Source organism: Dermochelys coriacea, chromosome 7 (assembly GCF_009764565.3).
Source record: "Dermochelys coriacea isolate rDerCor1 chromosome 7, rDerCor1.pri.v4, whole genome shotgun sequence".
In the NCBI taxonomy this organism is placed as follows: domain Eukaryota; kingdom Metazoa; phylum Chordata; order Testudines; family Dermochelyidae; genus Dermochelys; species Dermochelys coriacea.
In genome coordinates, this window is record NC_050074.1 from 123086385 (window position 1) to 123104073 (window position 17689).

A 17689-nucleotide genomic window follows, 5' to 3' on the forward strand; every position below is an offset into this window, starting at 1 on the left:
CTTGGCTCACATTCAGGCACAAAGACACGTATGAGTATCCAAAAAGTACTAGATGCCTTCTAAATACATAGTAAGACATGGTCCCTGCCCTAAAGAGGTTACCATTTAAAACAGTTTTGTTTAAGATTATCATCATTAAACATTTAGCAGCCTGCTACACGACAAGATCCTAGGTTTTGCCAGATTAGCTCAGATCTGAGATCCATCTAGTTCAGTATATTGTCTCGGACAGCGACTGGTACCAGATACTTCCGAGGAAGGTGCAAGAACCCTGCAGTAGCAGACTTGGTATAGTCTGCCCACAGTCTCAACCTGATCTATGAGATTAGATCTCTTGGAACACTGGGTGGTTCCAGACAACTGGAACAAAGCTAATGTTGTCCCAGTACTACTGTAACAACTTACTAGGGGTTGTGGTGGATTCTTCATCACCGGCAATTTTCAACATCAAGACTGGATGTTTTTTCTAAGAGAAATGTTGTAGTTCAAACAGGAATTAATTCAGGGAAGTCCTATGACTGGGGCCTACCAAATTCATAGCTGTGAAAAATGCGTTATGGACTACGAAATCTGGTCTCCCACCGTGAAATCTGGTCTTTTGTGTGTTTTTACCCTGTACTATACCAGTTTAATAGGGGAGACTAAAGTTTCTCAAATTGGGGGTCCTGACCAAAAAAGGGAGTTGCAGGGGGTCACAAGGTTATTTTAGGGTGGATCGTGATATTGCCACCCTTACCTCTGTGCTGCTGCCTTCAGAGCTGGGCGGCAGGATAGTGGCAGCTGCTGACTGAGGGCCCAGCTCTGCAGGCAGCAGCGTAGAAGTAAGGGTAGCAATACCATACGAGGCCATTCTTACTTGTGCGCTGCTGCTGGCGGCGGCTCTGCCTTCAGAGCTGGGCTCCCAGCCAGCAGTTGCCACTCTCCAGCTGCCCAGCTCTGAAGGCAGCACTGACACCAGCATCAGCACAGAAGTAAGGGTAGCAGAACTGCAACCCCAGTACAATCACCTTGCGACCCCCTCATAACTCCTTTTTGGGTCAGGACCCCTACATTTACAGCCCCGTGAAATTTCAGATTTAAATAGCTGAAATCATGAAATTTACTATTTTTAAAATTCTAAGACTGAGAAATGGACCAAAATGGACAGTGAATTTGGTAAGGCCCTACCTATGACCCGTGACATACAGGAGTTTAGTCTAGATTATCATAATGGTCCCTTCTGGCCTTCTAATCTATTAATCTTAGAGAATGGATTAAGCCCTGAAGCATGAGGTTTAATATTCCTTCCAAAATTTGTTAGTATTACTCGTAAGCACTGGACATTCATGATATCCAATTAAGTGTCCAATCCCTTTTTGAATCTTGTTAAATTCTTGGCCTCATCATCTTCTTGTGACAAACTTCACAGCCTAATTATGCATTGTGTAAAAAACGTATTTTATTAGTTTTGCATTTTCCACATTCTAATTTCACAAAACGTCTTGTGTTATGAGGCAGAGAGTTCTTGATGCACCTTCTTTATACCTTCAACATTTTATATTTGTCTTCTAATACCTTCTTATTTGTCTCTGTCGCAGGGTACGTACACCCCCGTCACAGGATGGCAGGTTGTGTGCGATAAAGTGGCTAGAGTAGATACAAAAAAGAAAAGGAGTACTTGTGGCACCTTAGAGACTAACAAATTTATTTGAGCATAAGCTTTCGTGAGCTACAGCTCACTTCATCGGATGCACCGATCGGATGATACTGCTGTTTTAGCCTATAAAGCATGGCACTGCGGCCTAGCAGCCAGAGTCCTTGGGGCTGCCCTTGCTCTCAGGGCAGCATGGCCTAATGGCCAGAGTCCTTGAGCAGTGCCCACACCCTGCGATATGTGTGGGGCAAGGTACGGGGATCCGGGCCCACCATTCTCAACCGGGTCCTGACCCAGGGCCCTAAGAAACCAGTAGTCCATGGTTCAGCTCAATTTCCTATTTTAAACAGTTGTGTTCCCTGGGTTGCTTCCTACCTCTGTTTCCTGCTCTGTCAGTTCTCCTATGGGTGTCAGCCTTCTGGCCCACTCTCATGCCCCTGGGTCAGCGGGGATTCCGCCATCGATCTGACTGGCTTGGCCTCCATGGTCTGTAGCGCCAGCAGCAACCTGGCAGGAGCCCACAGCATACATCCATTCTCCTCCTCAACCAGCCCAAACTGAGCTGGGCCTGTCTGTTTTATATCCTGTCTCCAGGCTAAGCATGCCTATCAGGAGTTGGGGGGCCTGTTCATCTCAGTGTGTGGTTAACCACAGCTGGATCAGTGCGGGGGAGGTACACACAGTCACAGTCTCCTTTCTAAAATAAACAATCCCAGGCTTCTCAATCTCTCTTCACACCAGTTTTCTATATCCTTGATTATTCTTTTCAGAATAGCAGCCATGTTAGTCTGTATTCGCAAAAAGAAAAGCAGTACTTGTGGCACCTTAGAGACTAACAAATTTATTAGAGCATAAGCTTTCGTGAGCTACAGCTCACTTCATCGGATGCATTTGGTGGAAAAAACAGAGGAGAGATATATATACACACACAGAGAACATGAAACAATGGGTTTATCATACACACTGTAAGGAGAGTGATCACTTAAGATAAGCCATCACCAGCAGCAGGGGGGGGAAAGGAGGAAAACCTTTCATGGCGATGAGCAAGGTAGGCTAATTCCAGCAGTTAACAAGAATATCAGAGGAACAGTGGGGGGTGGGGTGGGGGGGAGAAATAACATGGGGAAATAGTTTTACTTTGTGTAATGACTCATCCATTCCCAGCTCTCGTCCCCTAATGCCCCTACTCTACTTGCGCTACATTGATGACATCTTCATCATCTGGACCCATGGAAAAGAAGCCCTTGAGGAATTCCACCATGATTTCAACAATTTCCATCCCACCATCAACTTCAGCCTGGACCAGTCCACACAAGAGATCCACTTCCTGGACACTACGGTGCTAATAAGCTATGATCACATAAACACCACCCTATATCGGAAACCTACTGACCGCTATTCCTACCTACATGCCTCTAGCTTTCATCCAGATCATACCACATGATCCATTGTCTACAGCCAAGCTCTACGATATAACCGCATTTGCTCCAACCCCTCAGACAGAGACAAACACCTACAAGATCTCTCTCGTGCATTCCTACAACTACAATACCCACCTGCTGAAGTGAAGAAACAGATTGACAGAGCCAGAAGAGTACCCAGAAGTCACCTACTACAGGACAGGCCCAACGAAGAAAAGAACAGAACGCCACTAGCCATCACCTTCAGCCCCCAACTAAAACCTCTCCAACGCATCATCAAGGATCTACAACCTATCCTGAAGGACGACCCATCACTCTCACAGATCTTGGGAGACAGGCCAGTCCTTGCTTACAGACAGCCCCCCAATCTGAAGCAAATACTCACCAGCAACCACACACCACACAACAGAACCACTAACCCAGGAACCTATCCTTGCAACAAAGCCCGTTGCCAACTCTGTCCACATATCTATTCAGGGGACACCATCATAGGGCCTAATCACATCAGCCACACTATCAGAGGCTCGTTCACCTGCGCATCTACCAATGTGATATATGCCATCTTGTGCCAGCAATGCCCCTCTGCCATGTACATTGGCCAAACTGGACAGTCTCTACGTAAAAGAATGAATGGACACAAATCAGACGTCAAAAATTATAACATTCAAAAACCAGTTGGAGAACACTTCAATCTCTCTGGTCACTCGATTACAGACCTAAGAGTGGCTATCCTTCAACAAAAAAGCTTCAAAAACAGACTCCAACGAGAGACTGCTGAATTGGAATTAATTTGCAAACTGGATACAATTAATTTAGGCTTGAATAGAGACTGGGAATGGATGAGTCATTACACAAAGTAAAACTATTTCCCCATGGTATTTCTCCCCCCCACTGTTCCTCTGATATTCTTTTCAGAGTAGCAGCCGTGTTAGTCTGTATTCGCAAAAAGAAAAGGAGTACTTGTGGCACCTTAGAGACTAACAAATTTATTAGAGCATAAGCTTTCGTGAGCTACAGCTCACTTCATCGGATGCCTTTGGTGGACTGGCCACCAAATGCATCCGATGAAGTGAGCTGTAGCTCACGAAAGCTTATGCTCTAATAAATTTGTTAGTCTCTAAGGTGCCACAAGTACTCCTTTTCTTTTTGCGAATACAGACTAACACGGCTGCTACTCTGAAACCTCTCCTTACAGTGTGTATGATAAACCCATTGTTTCATGTTCTCTGTGTGTGTGTATATAAATCTCTCCTCTGTTTTTTCCACCAATTGCATCCGATGAAGTGAGCTGTAGCTCATGAAAGCTTATGCTCTAATAAATGTTGGTCTCTAAGGTGCCACAAGTACTGCTTTTCTTTTTGATTATTCTTGTCACCATTCTCTGAACCCCACCTAATTCAGTGAGAGAGAGTACCTTATGCAACATTCCAGATGAGATATCATTGATTAATAAAGACATGAAAATGTTCTTCATACCATTCCTTATTCATCTTAACATCTTGTTCGCTTTCTTGACTGCAAGCTGCACACTGAGCAGGGGTTTTCATTGAGCGGTCTACAACGACTCCCAGATCCTTTTCGTGCACTGATACCATTTATGTAGAATTCTGAGGGGTATGAATAGTTAAATGTATTTCTCCAAAGTTCATTACTTTGCATTTATGAACACTGAACTTCGCTTGCCATTTTGTTACCTATTCACCTAGCTTGTTTAGATCTCTCCAACTTCACCACAGTCCTGTCTGGTTCCAGCTGGCCTAAATAGCTTTGTCTCATTTGCACCTTTTGCTACCTTGCTACTCACCCTTTCCGGATCAATAACAAACATAATTAGACAACACTGGATCTAGTATGAAACCATGATGCAACCCACTATTAAACTTTTACCATGATTAAATTTGATTATTTAATCCTACTCTGTTTTCTGCCTAATATAATTTAAACAGGAAAAGGATAATAATCTTACATTTACTATATGCAATGCTTCGTATCACAGAGGATACCAAAATGTTTCTGAGTAAATTGAAATACAATTACATATACAAGAAACACCTCAACTACCACTGAAACACAGCTACCACTCACATTAAATGTGACCCACGTTTAACAATGCCAGGCAATACTATACAACAGGCACTCAGGTACCATTGTTACAAATAATATAAGGGACTAGAGATGGATGTTTAGGAAGAGAAGAATTTTGAGAAGAATAAAATTTGGGAGGATATTTTAGGTAGGCAGGCCAGATAAAAATCCTTTGATGGAATTTGGCCAGAATAATACATATATCCAACATCACTATACGGAGCCATTGGTTCAGAAGAGACTCAGAGAGAAGAATGCCACCTACCGGATGATGTTGAGATTCAAGCCCTGACCTGGCCTGACCTTGCTTGGCTTGTGAGGTCTAACAGAATCAAAGAACAAGGTGCTATGGCTGACAGCCATCGTTAGCTATAACCAGCCCTGAATTTTCTGGGTTGTATTTTTAAATAAGTTGTTTTTGTTTTTAATCAATCAATTTTTAATTGTAGTGGATTCTCAGACAGATAATTATGAGTCCGAATTAAAAGCAGCCCCAATTACTCCAAAAAAACCCAAAAGCCAACAAAGGACTTACCAGGATACATTTTACATTTTCAAACCAGATTCTACATTTGCTGTATAGAAATAAATTTACGCCTCAGCTCAGAGAGCTGTGGAGAAAATCATGTAATACTGTACATGGTTCTGAGTTCACAGCCATGTATGAAACAAGAGTTTGAATTGATGGGAAACCATGTTACACACAGGTGGACAGCCAGTTCAATTATGGTGCAACTATCACAGTACATGGAGTCCTTAATCCAACTTGCAGAGTCACTTAGAGGTTCCCAGTCTGAGCAAGGACAGAATGTACTTTGATCCCCACTGTCTCCTGCCAAAGCTGCAGAAATCAGCGAGCCAAAACCAACAGTCTCAAAAGATATTGTGGCAGAGGTGTAATATGCCCTATGGTTATATATAGTAAATTTCATTCTGAAGGCTCTCAATGCACTTTTAAAAATATAGGAATAACTTCACTCTCTGAATAAAAGTGGCTACGCCAACAAAGGTCTTTTGGAGTCTAAGGCTACGTCTACTCTAGCATTTCTGTCAATGTAACTTTTGTTGTTCATGGGGTGTGACAAAACATCCCCCTGAGTGACATAAGTTACACCAACAGAAGGGCTGGTGCTATGTCAGTAGGAGACACTCTCCCACCGATATAGCTACTGTCGCTCATTGGGGCTGGCTTAATTATGCCAAAGGGAGAGCTCTCTCCCCATCAACATAGAGCGGCTACACAGGAGATGTTACAGAGGCGAAGCTGCATCGGAACAGCTGTGCCATTGTAAGGTCTCTAGTGTAGACATGGCCTAAAAAGAAAGACCTGTACCCTGACCTCACCCATCGGTGGATTATGGAGCTTTTTCCTTGCTCTGATGTTTCAGGCACAGGCCTCTACGGGAGGCAGGATACCAGCTCAAACTCCAGGTGCTAAATGCGGCCTCAGCTCAGGTGAAATGTGGCAGCTGTTTAACAGCCTACACCCATGTTATACAAAAGTTTAGAACATTAAATAGAAATGCCATACTATGATAATGCTTGATGTAGCTTCAACTGCAGAGCTAAGTTTTGCACTTAAAGCAGGGATTCAGCTCCTTCTTATGTATAAAGAATAAAAAGTATCATCCCCAAAATTAGAACATTGATATTGAACTTGGCGTGAGACATTTTACAAGTAAACCCATTACACTGAGAAGACTTGTAAAATGTGTCCTTTAAGCTCTCTCAGACTGTTTTGTCTCAAATGATCTTAAGAGTGGAACAACACAGGCTCTTCAAACTTTTCATATTAGTTATACCTCATTGAAATCTGTGCATAAGCTACATTTGACAGAATATAGTTGTAATTAAGCTAAGAAATCCATACATGCTAGGCATGGAAATGTACAGAAAAGGCATCCAACCTACTTTTATTCTGCCCTATACTGACATGATACAACACCACAGAATTATGATTAATGAATTTTAGAGTTTATGGTTCCAGATTTGATAAAGCGGATTTTTAGAGATATTTATTTTTCACTCCCCCGCTTTATGGTGTCACTTCAGAGCAGAGTTAAAGAATCCAAATCACCTTAATTGTTTGATTTCCTTTTCAGTTTAACCTTAACTCTGAATTTCTTGATTTGTAGTGGTTGTTTTTTGGATAACTGCAATATTTTAACCCTTAATTTACTAATACATACTCTCAAGATTAATTCCAGTTTACTGGATACAGTTGAAATTGCAAGGAAAGGTCAAGGAAGCAGAGAGTAGTTAAGCAAACTGAAAGTCCAGATAGTATAGAGCAATAAAATAAGAGTAACTATAGGAAATTTTTTGGTAAAGACTATAAGCAGCATGGACTATTTTTAATTTGAAAATCAGAATCATCTGCAACAGAGCAGGCTCTTGGGAACTTTTGTTCAGTACAGGCTCAACGATAAGAGCTCAACCTACTGAATTACACAACACATTCCCTGCAATAATACCTCAACATTCTTTAGTTTCCCAGTGCAAGTACAGCCCCATCCTAGCTTTACGCAATGTTACTTATAAGATCTGAAGGAATCACAAATATAAGGTGGCATGGATGCAGGTGTACCTGAATAAAATTTTGTTATAAGCTTATTTTAAATATTTCACATTGCTGATTACAATTCATAGTAGGCAGTGAAATAACACTAGGTGTTTGAGATGCAGAGGTAACCTAAGATCTAAAATAAGCAATGTAAGCCAATTTTATTTATATATATATATATATATATATATATATATATATATATATATAAAAACCAAAACTTTACAAAGGAAACTTATAAAATATCTTCTTGCCTCTATCTGGTCACCACAGGAAATACACACTACCAAGAACAGGTTTCAGAGTAGCAGCTGTGTTAGTCTGTATTCGCAAAAAAGAAAAGGAGTACTTGTGGCACCTTAGAGACCAACAAATTTATTAGAGCATAAGCTTTCGTGAGCTACAGCTCACTTCATCGGATGCATCCGATGAAGTGAGCTTATGCTCTAATAAATTTGTTAGTCTCTAAGGTGCCACAAGTACTCCTTTTCTTTACTACCAAGAACAGTGTACCTTCACTCATGAAATACATAAACTTTTTAAAGCAGACCATCCACTCTCCCGCTGTCTTCCTCCCCCTAGCCCCACTTCTCATATCCACCAAGGTCTATTTTGCTGTGGTATTGATTTAAAAGATTAGATGTACAAATTGCATACACAAGTAGTCTAGGAACAAACTTGCTTGTATTCCTTTTGCCATGTCTTCCCTCACCAATTCCTTCTTGTTTGAGACACATTGAGAGGCAGTGACTAACAAGTTTCAGAGTAGCAGCCGTGTTAGTCTGTATTCGCAAAAAGAAAAGGAGTACTTGTGGCACCTTAGAGACTAACAAATTTATTAGAGCATAAGCTTTCGTGAGCTACAGCTCACTTCATCGGATGCATCCGATGAAGTGAGCTGTAGCTCACGAAAGCTTATGCTCTAATAAATTTGTTAGTCTCTAAGGTGCCACAAGTCCTCCTTTTCTTTTAGTGACTAACAAGTATCTTTTACTCACTTTACAGCAGCTACTGCATCTTTGTTTGTATATAAGGGAACACAGAGGTCCACAGTCTTTAATTCCTCCCTCTGAATGGCCCACCGCTAAGATATGCCATTTGCCCAAAGTTGAAAAATGTATTTACATTAGCTCCCAAAGGAAGTGGTAGAAGCACCGGCACTTGGATCAGTAAAAACCAGACCGAAGACACAGTCGAGAATACACAATAGGATACAATCTTGCACTATCCCGCACAGGAAAGGACGCAAGATTTAACAGATCTACAATTTCCATGGTCACAGATAGGCTGCGTTTGAAAATATGTAAAAGATTCCAGACATTCAGCACTCCAAAACAGCAGCCTTCATGCCACTCAGCAAAACAAGATTTTCAATCACCTTGGTCCATGTACACAATCGGGAGGAGATCATAAATTTTGTGGTCAATTCTCCCATCAGTTGGTCAAGACTGGGTGTTCCTGAACAATATGTTTTGAGATGGCCGCATCTCTGGGTGACTGTCCATGATCTGGGTTACATGGGAGGTCAGAATATAGGATCTTAATTACCTCTCCTGGATTTAAACCTAATAATCTGTTGAATTTATTTACAGGGTTGGGGGTTGGCTGGTTGTTCCCCCCCCCCCCGGGGTCCTTCATACACCACACAGGAAGAATGGCAGGGCTGACATAGGGCAACGGAAGAGAACATGAAAACATAGAGGCAAAAAGATTCAACTAAACATGGGAAGGGAAGTAGGGAGGGTTTAGATCCCTCTCCTGGGGAGCTCAGGGTGAGGGGAGAAATCTTAACTGCGGCCAGGGCGGCGTATTAAGAAAATCAACAGCACACAAACGAAGGTGAAAGTAGCAGCCTAATTAGACCCCTTTCCCGGGGGGGGGGGGGCAGAATGGAGCCTGCTGGGCCAGGCCCCAAAGAACCCCCCCGCCCAAGCCAGGGAGCTGCATCCCGAGCACAACGCTGCACCCCTGAGGGGTCGCCGGTCCCCCGAGGGCAGCTCGGCTCCTCAGCCCCCGGGCCCGTCGCCCCCCCCTCAGCCCCTACCTGGGCGGGCTCCACGCTGGCCGGCAGCCCCTCGGGCAGGACCTGGAAGAGCAGCAGGACCATGGCGCCGAGGAGCCTCCTCTCCATCCCCCTCCCCCCCACACCCCACCCCCCGCCTACCTAACCCTACCGCGCCCGGCCCGGGACGGGAGCAGAGGGGCGCCCCGGCGGCCGCCCCGCCCACCTCGCGTTCCCATTGGGCCGCCCCACGCCCCGCTCTGCCTGTCATTGGCTCACGCCGCTTCCGCTCGTGACAAGGGACAGAGCGAATCCCGTGCGCCGCCATCTTGCGTGCGGCCCGGGAAGAGCGTTTCCCGTTTTGGCCGCCATCTTGGGTGTGGCGGAAGCACATGGAAGGGGCTGGTGCGGAAAGGGAAAGTCGGAGCCTGATATTTAAAGGGCCGGCGGTGGGAGGCCGATGATAGCCCAGGGCCATGTCCACCAGCAGAGCCGTCTGCCCCCTGCCCACCCCCCCCGTCACGGCCCTTCCCTTCCTCCCCCAACTTGTCCCCATCACCCTGACCCTGTCACCCCTCCTTGCCCCCCATTGTGTCCTCATCACCCCCAGCTCCCCGCCTGTGTCCCTGTCACAGCTCTCCCTTCCCACCCTCCCCACCTGTCCCCCCATCACCCTTAACGGTTACGCCCTGACCCTCCCCCAAACACGTCCCCATCATAGCCTGACACCCCCAACGCATCCCTGTCCTGCCCCAACCCTCCCTCCTGACCATGTTCCTGTCACGCCCAGACCCTCCCTCCCCTGATCATGTCATGGATTGAGAACTGGTTAAAAGACAGGGAACAAAGGGTAGGAATAAATGGTAAATTTTCAGAATGGAGAGGAGTAACTAGTGGTGTTCCCCGAGGGTCAGTCCTAGGACCGATCCTATTCAACTTATTCATAAATGATCTGGAGAAAGGGGTAAACAGTGAGGTGGCAAAGTTTGCAGATGATACTAAAGTTTGCTCAGGATAGTTAAGACCAAAGCAGATTGTGAAGAACTTCAAAAAAATCTCACAAAACTAAGTGACTGGGCAACAAAAGGGCAAATGAAATTTAAGGTGGATAAATGTAAAGTAATGCACATTGGAAAAAATAACCCCAACTATATATACAATATGATGGGAGCTAATTTAGCTACAACTAATCAAGAAAGAGATCTTGGAGTCATCGTGGATAGTTCTCTGAAGGCATCCACGCAGTGTGCAGCGGCCGTCAAAAAAGCAAATGGGATGTTAGGAATCATTAAAAAAAGGATAGAGAATAAGACGGAGAATATCTTATTGCCCTTCTATAAGTCCATGGTCTTGAATAGTACATACGGATGTGGTCCCCTCATCTCAAAAAAGATATACCGGCATTAGAAAAGATTCAGAAAAGGGCAACTAAAATGCTTAGGGGTTTGGAATTGGTCCCATATGAAAAGAAATTAAAGAGGCTAGGACTTTTCAGTTTGGAAAAGAGGAGACTAAGGGGGGATATGATAGAGGTCTATAAAATCATGAGTGGTGTGAAGAAAGTGAATAAGGAAAAGTTATTTACTTGTTCCCATAATATAAGAACTAGGGGCCAGCAAATGAAATGTATGGGTAGCAGGTTTAAAACAAATAAAAGTACATTCTTCTTCACTCAGTGCACAGTCAACCTGTGGAACTCCTTGCCTGAGGAGGTTGTGAAGGCTAGGATTATAACAGGGTTTAAAAGGGAACTGGATAAATTAATGGAGGTTAAGTCCATTAATGGCTATTAGCCGGGATGGGTAAGGAATGGTGTCCCTGACCTCTGTTTGTCAGAGGGTGGAGATCGATGGCAGGAGAGAGATCACTGATCATTACCTGTTAAGTTCACTCCCTCTGGGGCACCTGGCATTGGCCACTGTCGGTAGACAGGATACTGGGCTAGATGGACCTTTGGTCTGACCCAGTATGGCCATTCTTATATTCTTATGTCCCTGTCACAACCTGACCCTCCCTCCTCTGCTACCATGTCCCCATCATGCCCCAACCGTATCCCCTGTCTGAAACAACTTCATCCTTCTCCCCACCCAGTATGATTGGTACCATCATCCACTGCCTCGGCAGGGAAGTGAACTAGACAACCTGACAGGTCTGGTCCGGTCTCTGGCCTCATCTATGACAGCCAAGACAGACCCAGAATGGCTGATGCCCAAACAGCTCCAGTGCAGGTGCCCCTGCTGTTACCACCCCAGAGAAGGACACGGGAGGGCCATGGTGAGGGAACAGGTGGAGAAGCTTCACAGTGCATGGGCCATAGGAGGCTCAATGTGGGGTGGGCCTAGGACCCCAAATTGCCTTAATTCCTTCCTCTCCAGAGCACATTCTGCTTGTGCCCACTAAAGGAGCTGAGGACCCGCAAGCCTGAGAATCCCACCCCAGCAGTCCCCCTCCTGAACAGGGTCAGGGGAGGGAGAGAATGTGGGTGTGGGAAGGGGATCAGCATGACAGGCAAGTGGACACATTCCCACTGTTAAGGTGTAAGGTTGCTCCTGCTGTGTTAGCTCTGCCATATTGCACATGCTGCATTTCCAGTGCCCAATATTAAATAACCAATAATGCTGTGACAACGTTAAAGGAAAGAGGAATAGAAAATGGTGCTTGACAGAGTTTAGCTTAGGGAAGGTCCTGGCTTTTTGATGTGCAGAAAATCTTACCTGTCTCTTTGCACTAATGCGGGGGGAATTTTTTGCATGTAATTCCCATTTGATTTGATTTTTTCTTTTAAGATACAACGCTGTCATGTTTCATGTTTTTGGCCATCAGTTTGCTCAGGACTTGTGCTCACAATTGCTCATTAAAAACATATCCTTGCTTTGCAAAAAAATAAATAAATGAACCCTCTGTCCCTCCCAAGGCAGCAGTGTTTGCTCAGCTTATCGCTAACCCCCTCCCCCAGCAAAACAAACAGCATGTGTTCCTCTTGAGTCGGGTACAGAGTGCCTGTAGAGTATACCAGTACTCATCGTGACAGGATATGTGCTGAAGCAACATTCCTGGAGGAGTGAAAATGGTGGTGGCAGCATCGGCTGGTGCCTGCCTCTGTGTCTTTTGCCTTCTCTATTCCAGTTTGCTTTCCGGCCCCTCTGCCTTGGGCCTGCTTTTCACTTCTTTCTGAGAAAAAGAATGAAAGTCTGAGGTGGAGGACTCAGGCTCTGGGCCTCTGATTGACTTTCTGCACCCAGTGTATGAGATCCCTGAGAGACCCACCTTTTTCTGAACAGTGGTGCCTGCCTGTGATTTAGAGGAGGTTGAAAGGAAATCCTCAGACTTCTCAAGGAAGATATTTGGGGGTATCATTCATGGTACCCTGATAACTGGTCCAATATGAAGTCCATCCATGGTGCTGGTCACTTGTCTGAGGCAACTACTTGGAGAAGATGGCTGCACGCTCATTGCCAGCTGCTGCATCTCTTGCTGCTACTAAGTTCATTTTCTCTTGCAAGCTCTTAGTTCTGTGGCCAACTCCACCAGCAAAGCTTAGTGCATCAGCCTTGTTTGTGTGGTCCTCCTTCACAAAGACATACCACGGAAGCTACTGGATAGGCAATCCACCTGGAGACATGGCTAAAGGCCGGGCAACCTAAAGCTGGCTTGTTTATGATGTTACCAGCTTTGCCCATTAATTTGGGGTATGCTCATTTATTAGGGTTACTCTTCAGGGGGCAGGGGGCTGTATTTCTATTGATGTACTGCTTATGTCACTTGTGTTCTCATATAGAGCTCTACTTCTCCCTGCTGCAAGTTCCCTCCCAATGGAGCTATCCTGCAGGACCTAGATTCCCCAGGGCTGGGTTCTTCTAGCCCCAGCCTCAGACAAGAACACACGCATTAACAGAGCGCATCTGAGAGGACTGGGATACTCAGCACTCCCAAGCTGACCCCTTATATGTCACTGGACTCAGTAAGCTGGGTCAAGCAGCACTTCCAAAGCTGCCACCCTCATATGTCCCAGGTTCAGCCTGTGTCTATCCCCACTTTCATGTTACAATTGTTCTGGTAGTAACCCACTTGATGAGCAAACCCCACAGGATTTTTGGGCACTGCAGGGATCTTTTAGGTTAGGAACAAGGAACATTGCTGCAGAGCAAATGAGGAAACCAAAAAACACCCACGGGGTGGGAAGGAGAGAAAGAGAGAGAGAGAGGGAAGCAATCAGCTTAATCATGAAAGTTATTTATTGCCAGGTAATAACCATACGGGAGCCAAACAAACAAAACAGTTATAATATTAAACTTGATTATAAAAGTCAGATTTAGAAAATTATAACTGATCACACAATTCAGGGTCAGAAGGCTATACCTAGAGAGAGAGAGGGAGGGAGAGCTGGGTTCTCACCACTCCATGAACCTTGAATAGATTGGGGGGTCCCAGGTGGTGGTGGTCCCCCTAAGCGCATCATGGCTGCAGCATGGGAATCGAACTAGAAAACTGTTGTCCCCATCTCTATCAAAGGGGATTTATCAGCCTTAGACACCAACAGTGTTTGAATGTTAAGTCCATCCAGCCGCTGCAATCATGTCAACAACAAAACTGAAGCACACAGAGTTCCTGTAGCAGGGAGGAGTCCCGTCAAGAAGCTAATGACCTCAATGCCAACTTAGGATGGGCATGTTTGTTTTGAATAGCAGTGGCACATTGTATTACAAGAATCGTCTTGTTAACAACAAGGCATGAGGCTCCTTGGCTCCAAGCAGACACAGCTGGGGTGCACACCGCCGAGCCGAGGTGGGGTGCATTTGCCACAGGCTCAGCACAATTCCAGACTTCAGGTGAAATTGTTCTTGTGCAACTTGCATAAAAAACTGCCGGGAGGGGGAGGAAAGAGAAGCAATTCTCCTCTTCTTGGGCCTCTTCCCTCCCCAGGGGAAACTGGCCCTTATTTCACTGGGGATTAGAAATATCAGAGATGCCAAATTATCTCCATTATGTACTAACAGCAGACTGGCAACCAGGAACCTCCTCCCCAGACTCAAAGCTGTTGTCCGGCTGACTGGGTGCGACCTGTTATTTCCGAGTGCCCGAAGGGGGGGGGGGGCTAAGGCCCTGCCCAGCAATGAGACATGGTCCCAGCCCCCAAGAGCTTATGATCTGAAACCCTTATCCTGCAGTCAGATCCATGCAGGTGCGCTGAAGGCAAGGGGGTCCCACCTGAGCCCAAGGATCCAGAACCAGCTGCAGGATCAGGGCCTAAATTCAGACCTGAAAGTGAGGCTCATAATAAAAAAAAGGGATGGAGGGATGGGGAGAGAGAGATGAGATAAGGGGAACCATGAGGAGACCATGTGATTAATCAATAAGACACTCAATTAGGGCTTTTAACAATTGTTCGCTGGCCTCTCCTAGGAGGAGACATCAAGGGAGGTGTTTGGGGTGAATGGGTTTTGGTCAGATGCCTCAAGCAGGGGGCAAAGACCACAGATGGCACCAGGGTAGCAGGGGTGAAGGGAGAGGGGAAAGGAGGAAACGAAGACCAGGGCAGAGATATAGAGGCCAAATGGCCTAAAGGCCTTCAGAACAGGCCAGGATGCTTGGGCTCGCTGCCTAGGACAATGGGGAGCCAAGTGGAGCTGGTCACACAAAGGGATGGGAGGCAGTTGATTAGGGACACAGCGACCAGGATAGACTGGAAGGGGCAGGCCAGCTGGGGAGATCAGAGTAACCAAGCCAGCAGGGAACAGATGAGCAATTTCACCAATAGGAGGGAAATTGGGGGGGCACCGTTCAATTGGCCATTGGGCTCAGGGCTGGTCTTGAAACATTCAGAGCAAGCAGAGGGTCAATCTCAGGAGTTCAGCCTTTTTGTATTCACACTGATCTCCAGCACACGTGCCTGCCTGCTGCTCATCTCCTCCCAGCAAAAGCAAGGTCATTGTACAGCCACAACCTACTGTGAATCGAGGATGGAAGTTACTGCTCCATGGGTTGGTCACAACTTTCATCTCCCATTAGGCCGGGGGGGCATTGCAAACAGCCCGGCCATACTTCCTGGCCACGGCCCGGACTGCTCTTTGCCAGGCCAGGCAGAAGGGTGTGCTGCTGTCACACCCTTCCCTGGCCAGGTGGCCACTCGCCTACAGATCAACTCACACAGCCCTGGACATTAGAACCTGCTCCCCTCGGGCCAGGACAGCAGGGTTATTATCCCAGGCTCTCTAATTGCCCCCTGGAGCGTCCTGCAGGCAAGAGCAGAAAAGAGACCGGCCTGTGTCTCACCTGGAGGATGGCACCTCTAACAGCAGCCAGTGGGCAAGGCCGCGCTTGTGTGGCGGAGACGCAGTCGGCAGGGAACTACTTGCCAAGTGTGCGTATCCCCGTGACAGATTTAAGTCCTCACCCTTGCACAGCAATAACCAAATTATGGGCAGTTGTCATGGCACATTGTTATGGCACATGGAACCTCTCGAGCTACCCCCTCCCAAATACACCACCCCAGCCACACATCCTCACTCCCCTAATAAAGACGCACATTCCTTCCCTCCCCCACCCGTGACGCATGCACCCCCCCCCCAATTATGAGAAAGCTGGAGCTGAGGTACAGTTCAATAACTTAAGGACATAAAACATCACAGGGATGTTGTAATTATCCCAGAACTGAGCATTAGAGCACCAGGAAAGTCAGCATTAAGCTTAATTTAAAAGAAATCCAATCACATTAAGGTATGTGTAAGGGACTGCGGAAGACTTTGTTACGGCCTAGCCAGGGAACTTCCACTTTCTCGAGCTGAGAGGTTACTGTGGGACATAGATAGCTGCTTTGTTATTGTAGGAGATAGTTCTTGAAGGACACAGCTGCTTTGCATGGCCCTTCGCCAGGTAGTAGAAAGCCCCCCTTTAAGAAGCACCTAACTTTATATTCATGAGCTGTTTTTGTATAATGCTTATTAATGCCGACTGTCTGCCCCTCCATCGGACTCCGTCCCAAGCAGAGCTTCAGTGTGCTGGGTTCCCCGCCTCCGTGACTGCAATGCTTGGAGTCCCCATCGCAGGTGGGTCATTAACCTTCAATAAAGCCAATAACTCACAGTTGTGTGTAAGCCTCATTCTTCTCAGAGTACTCCTGCCAGGCCTGTGGTGCTTCGAGCACCTTGGCCCAGAACAGTATGAAAAGACAAATTAGGGCCCCCAAGCAACCTTAACTCTGCCCAGTAATGGCATTTGGGGTTGAGGGAAGAGAACAAAAACTGCATCTATCAATTTAATCTAATGTTGAGAACAAACTAAAATGTCTTAATTGTAACCGTATGCTTATTGCATGGAATCACTAGAGGGCAGCAGGGACTTTTTAGTCTGTGGCTGTACAGCGCCTAGCACCCTGGTGTGCTAGTCCACATTTGGAGCTCCTAATCCCTATGGAAATAGGAATAATAAATGACAATACAATGGAAATCTTAGCAGGAGTCCTAGTGCAGACAAGGTCTCAGCCAGTTGCTAAAACTAGTGCTGAATTCCAGCTAGGGAGGTTGACAGCGTCTCTCCCCAAATTGCCCCTGCTGATGCATTTTGATATGGCATTATTTTTCAGTTCCTGTCCTAAAACAGAAGGCTGCTATTTGCTACAAAACAGCTGTCAAGTTCCACCTCAGAGGTGGTTGCATTTCAGTGCTGGGTGAAGTGAAACCTAAGGATAGGTTTTGTATATCCATTAGTAAAGTGCTTTGGGTGGGAAGCACCATCAAAATGTCACCCATTCAGTAATTCTATCGGCTTAGCAGGGATCAAATTGGAACCTGAGAATCATGCAGGGAGTAGTCTTGTATGCTCATGCGAGGGCAGAATTTGGACTTCCAACATTCAGGTTCTCAAAATGCTCCAAATCAAAAGGCACTTCAGGCTGAAAATGTCAGCAGCCATCACAAATACACAGAGACATCCCTTGGAGGCTCTTTAAAGCAAGTGTCCACATAAAACACAACAGCAGAGTCAGC

General features: G+C 45.9%; 1 protein-coding gene across 3 annotated transcripts in view; it reads right to left on the reverse strand.

Annotated features, from left to right (window-relative positions):
- The window catches only part of WBP1L (WW domain binding protein 1 like), a 91294-nt gene extending 81247 nt beyond the window's left edge, over positions 1-10047 (reverse strand). The window contains exons 1-2 of one of the 3 annotated variants that reach the window (XM_038409363.2): positions 9747-9830; positions 9081-9210 (exon numbers count right to left, since the gene is read on the reverse strand). In XM_038409363.2, the coding sequence (XP_038265291.1) occupies positions 9081-9137 (57 nt within the window). In that variant the 5' untranslated portion in view covers positions 9138-9210; positions 9747-9830. Of the gene's footprint in view, positions 1-9080; positions 9211-9746 lie in introns of all 3 variants that reach the window. The other 2 variants (XM_043518028.1, XM_038409362.2) reach the window with 2 other exon arrangements.
- Positions 10048-17689: the final 7642 nt, after the last annotated feature.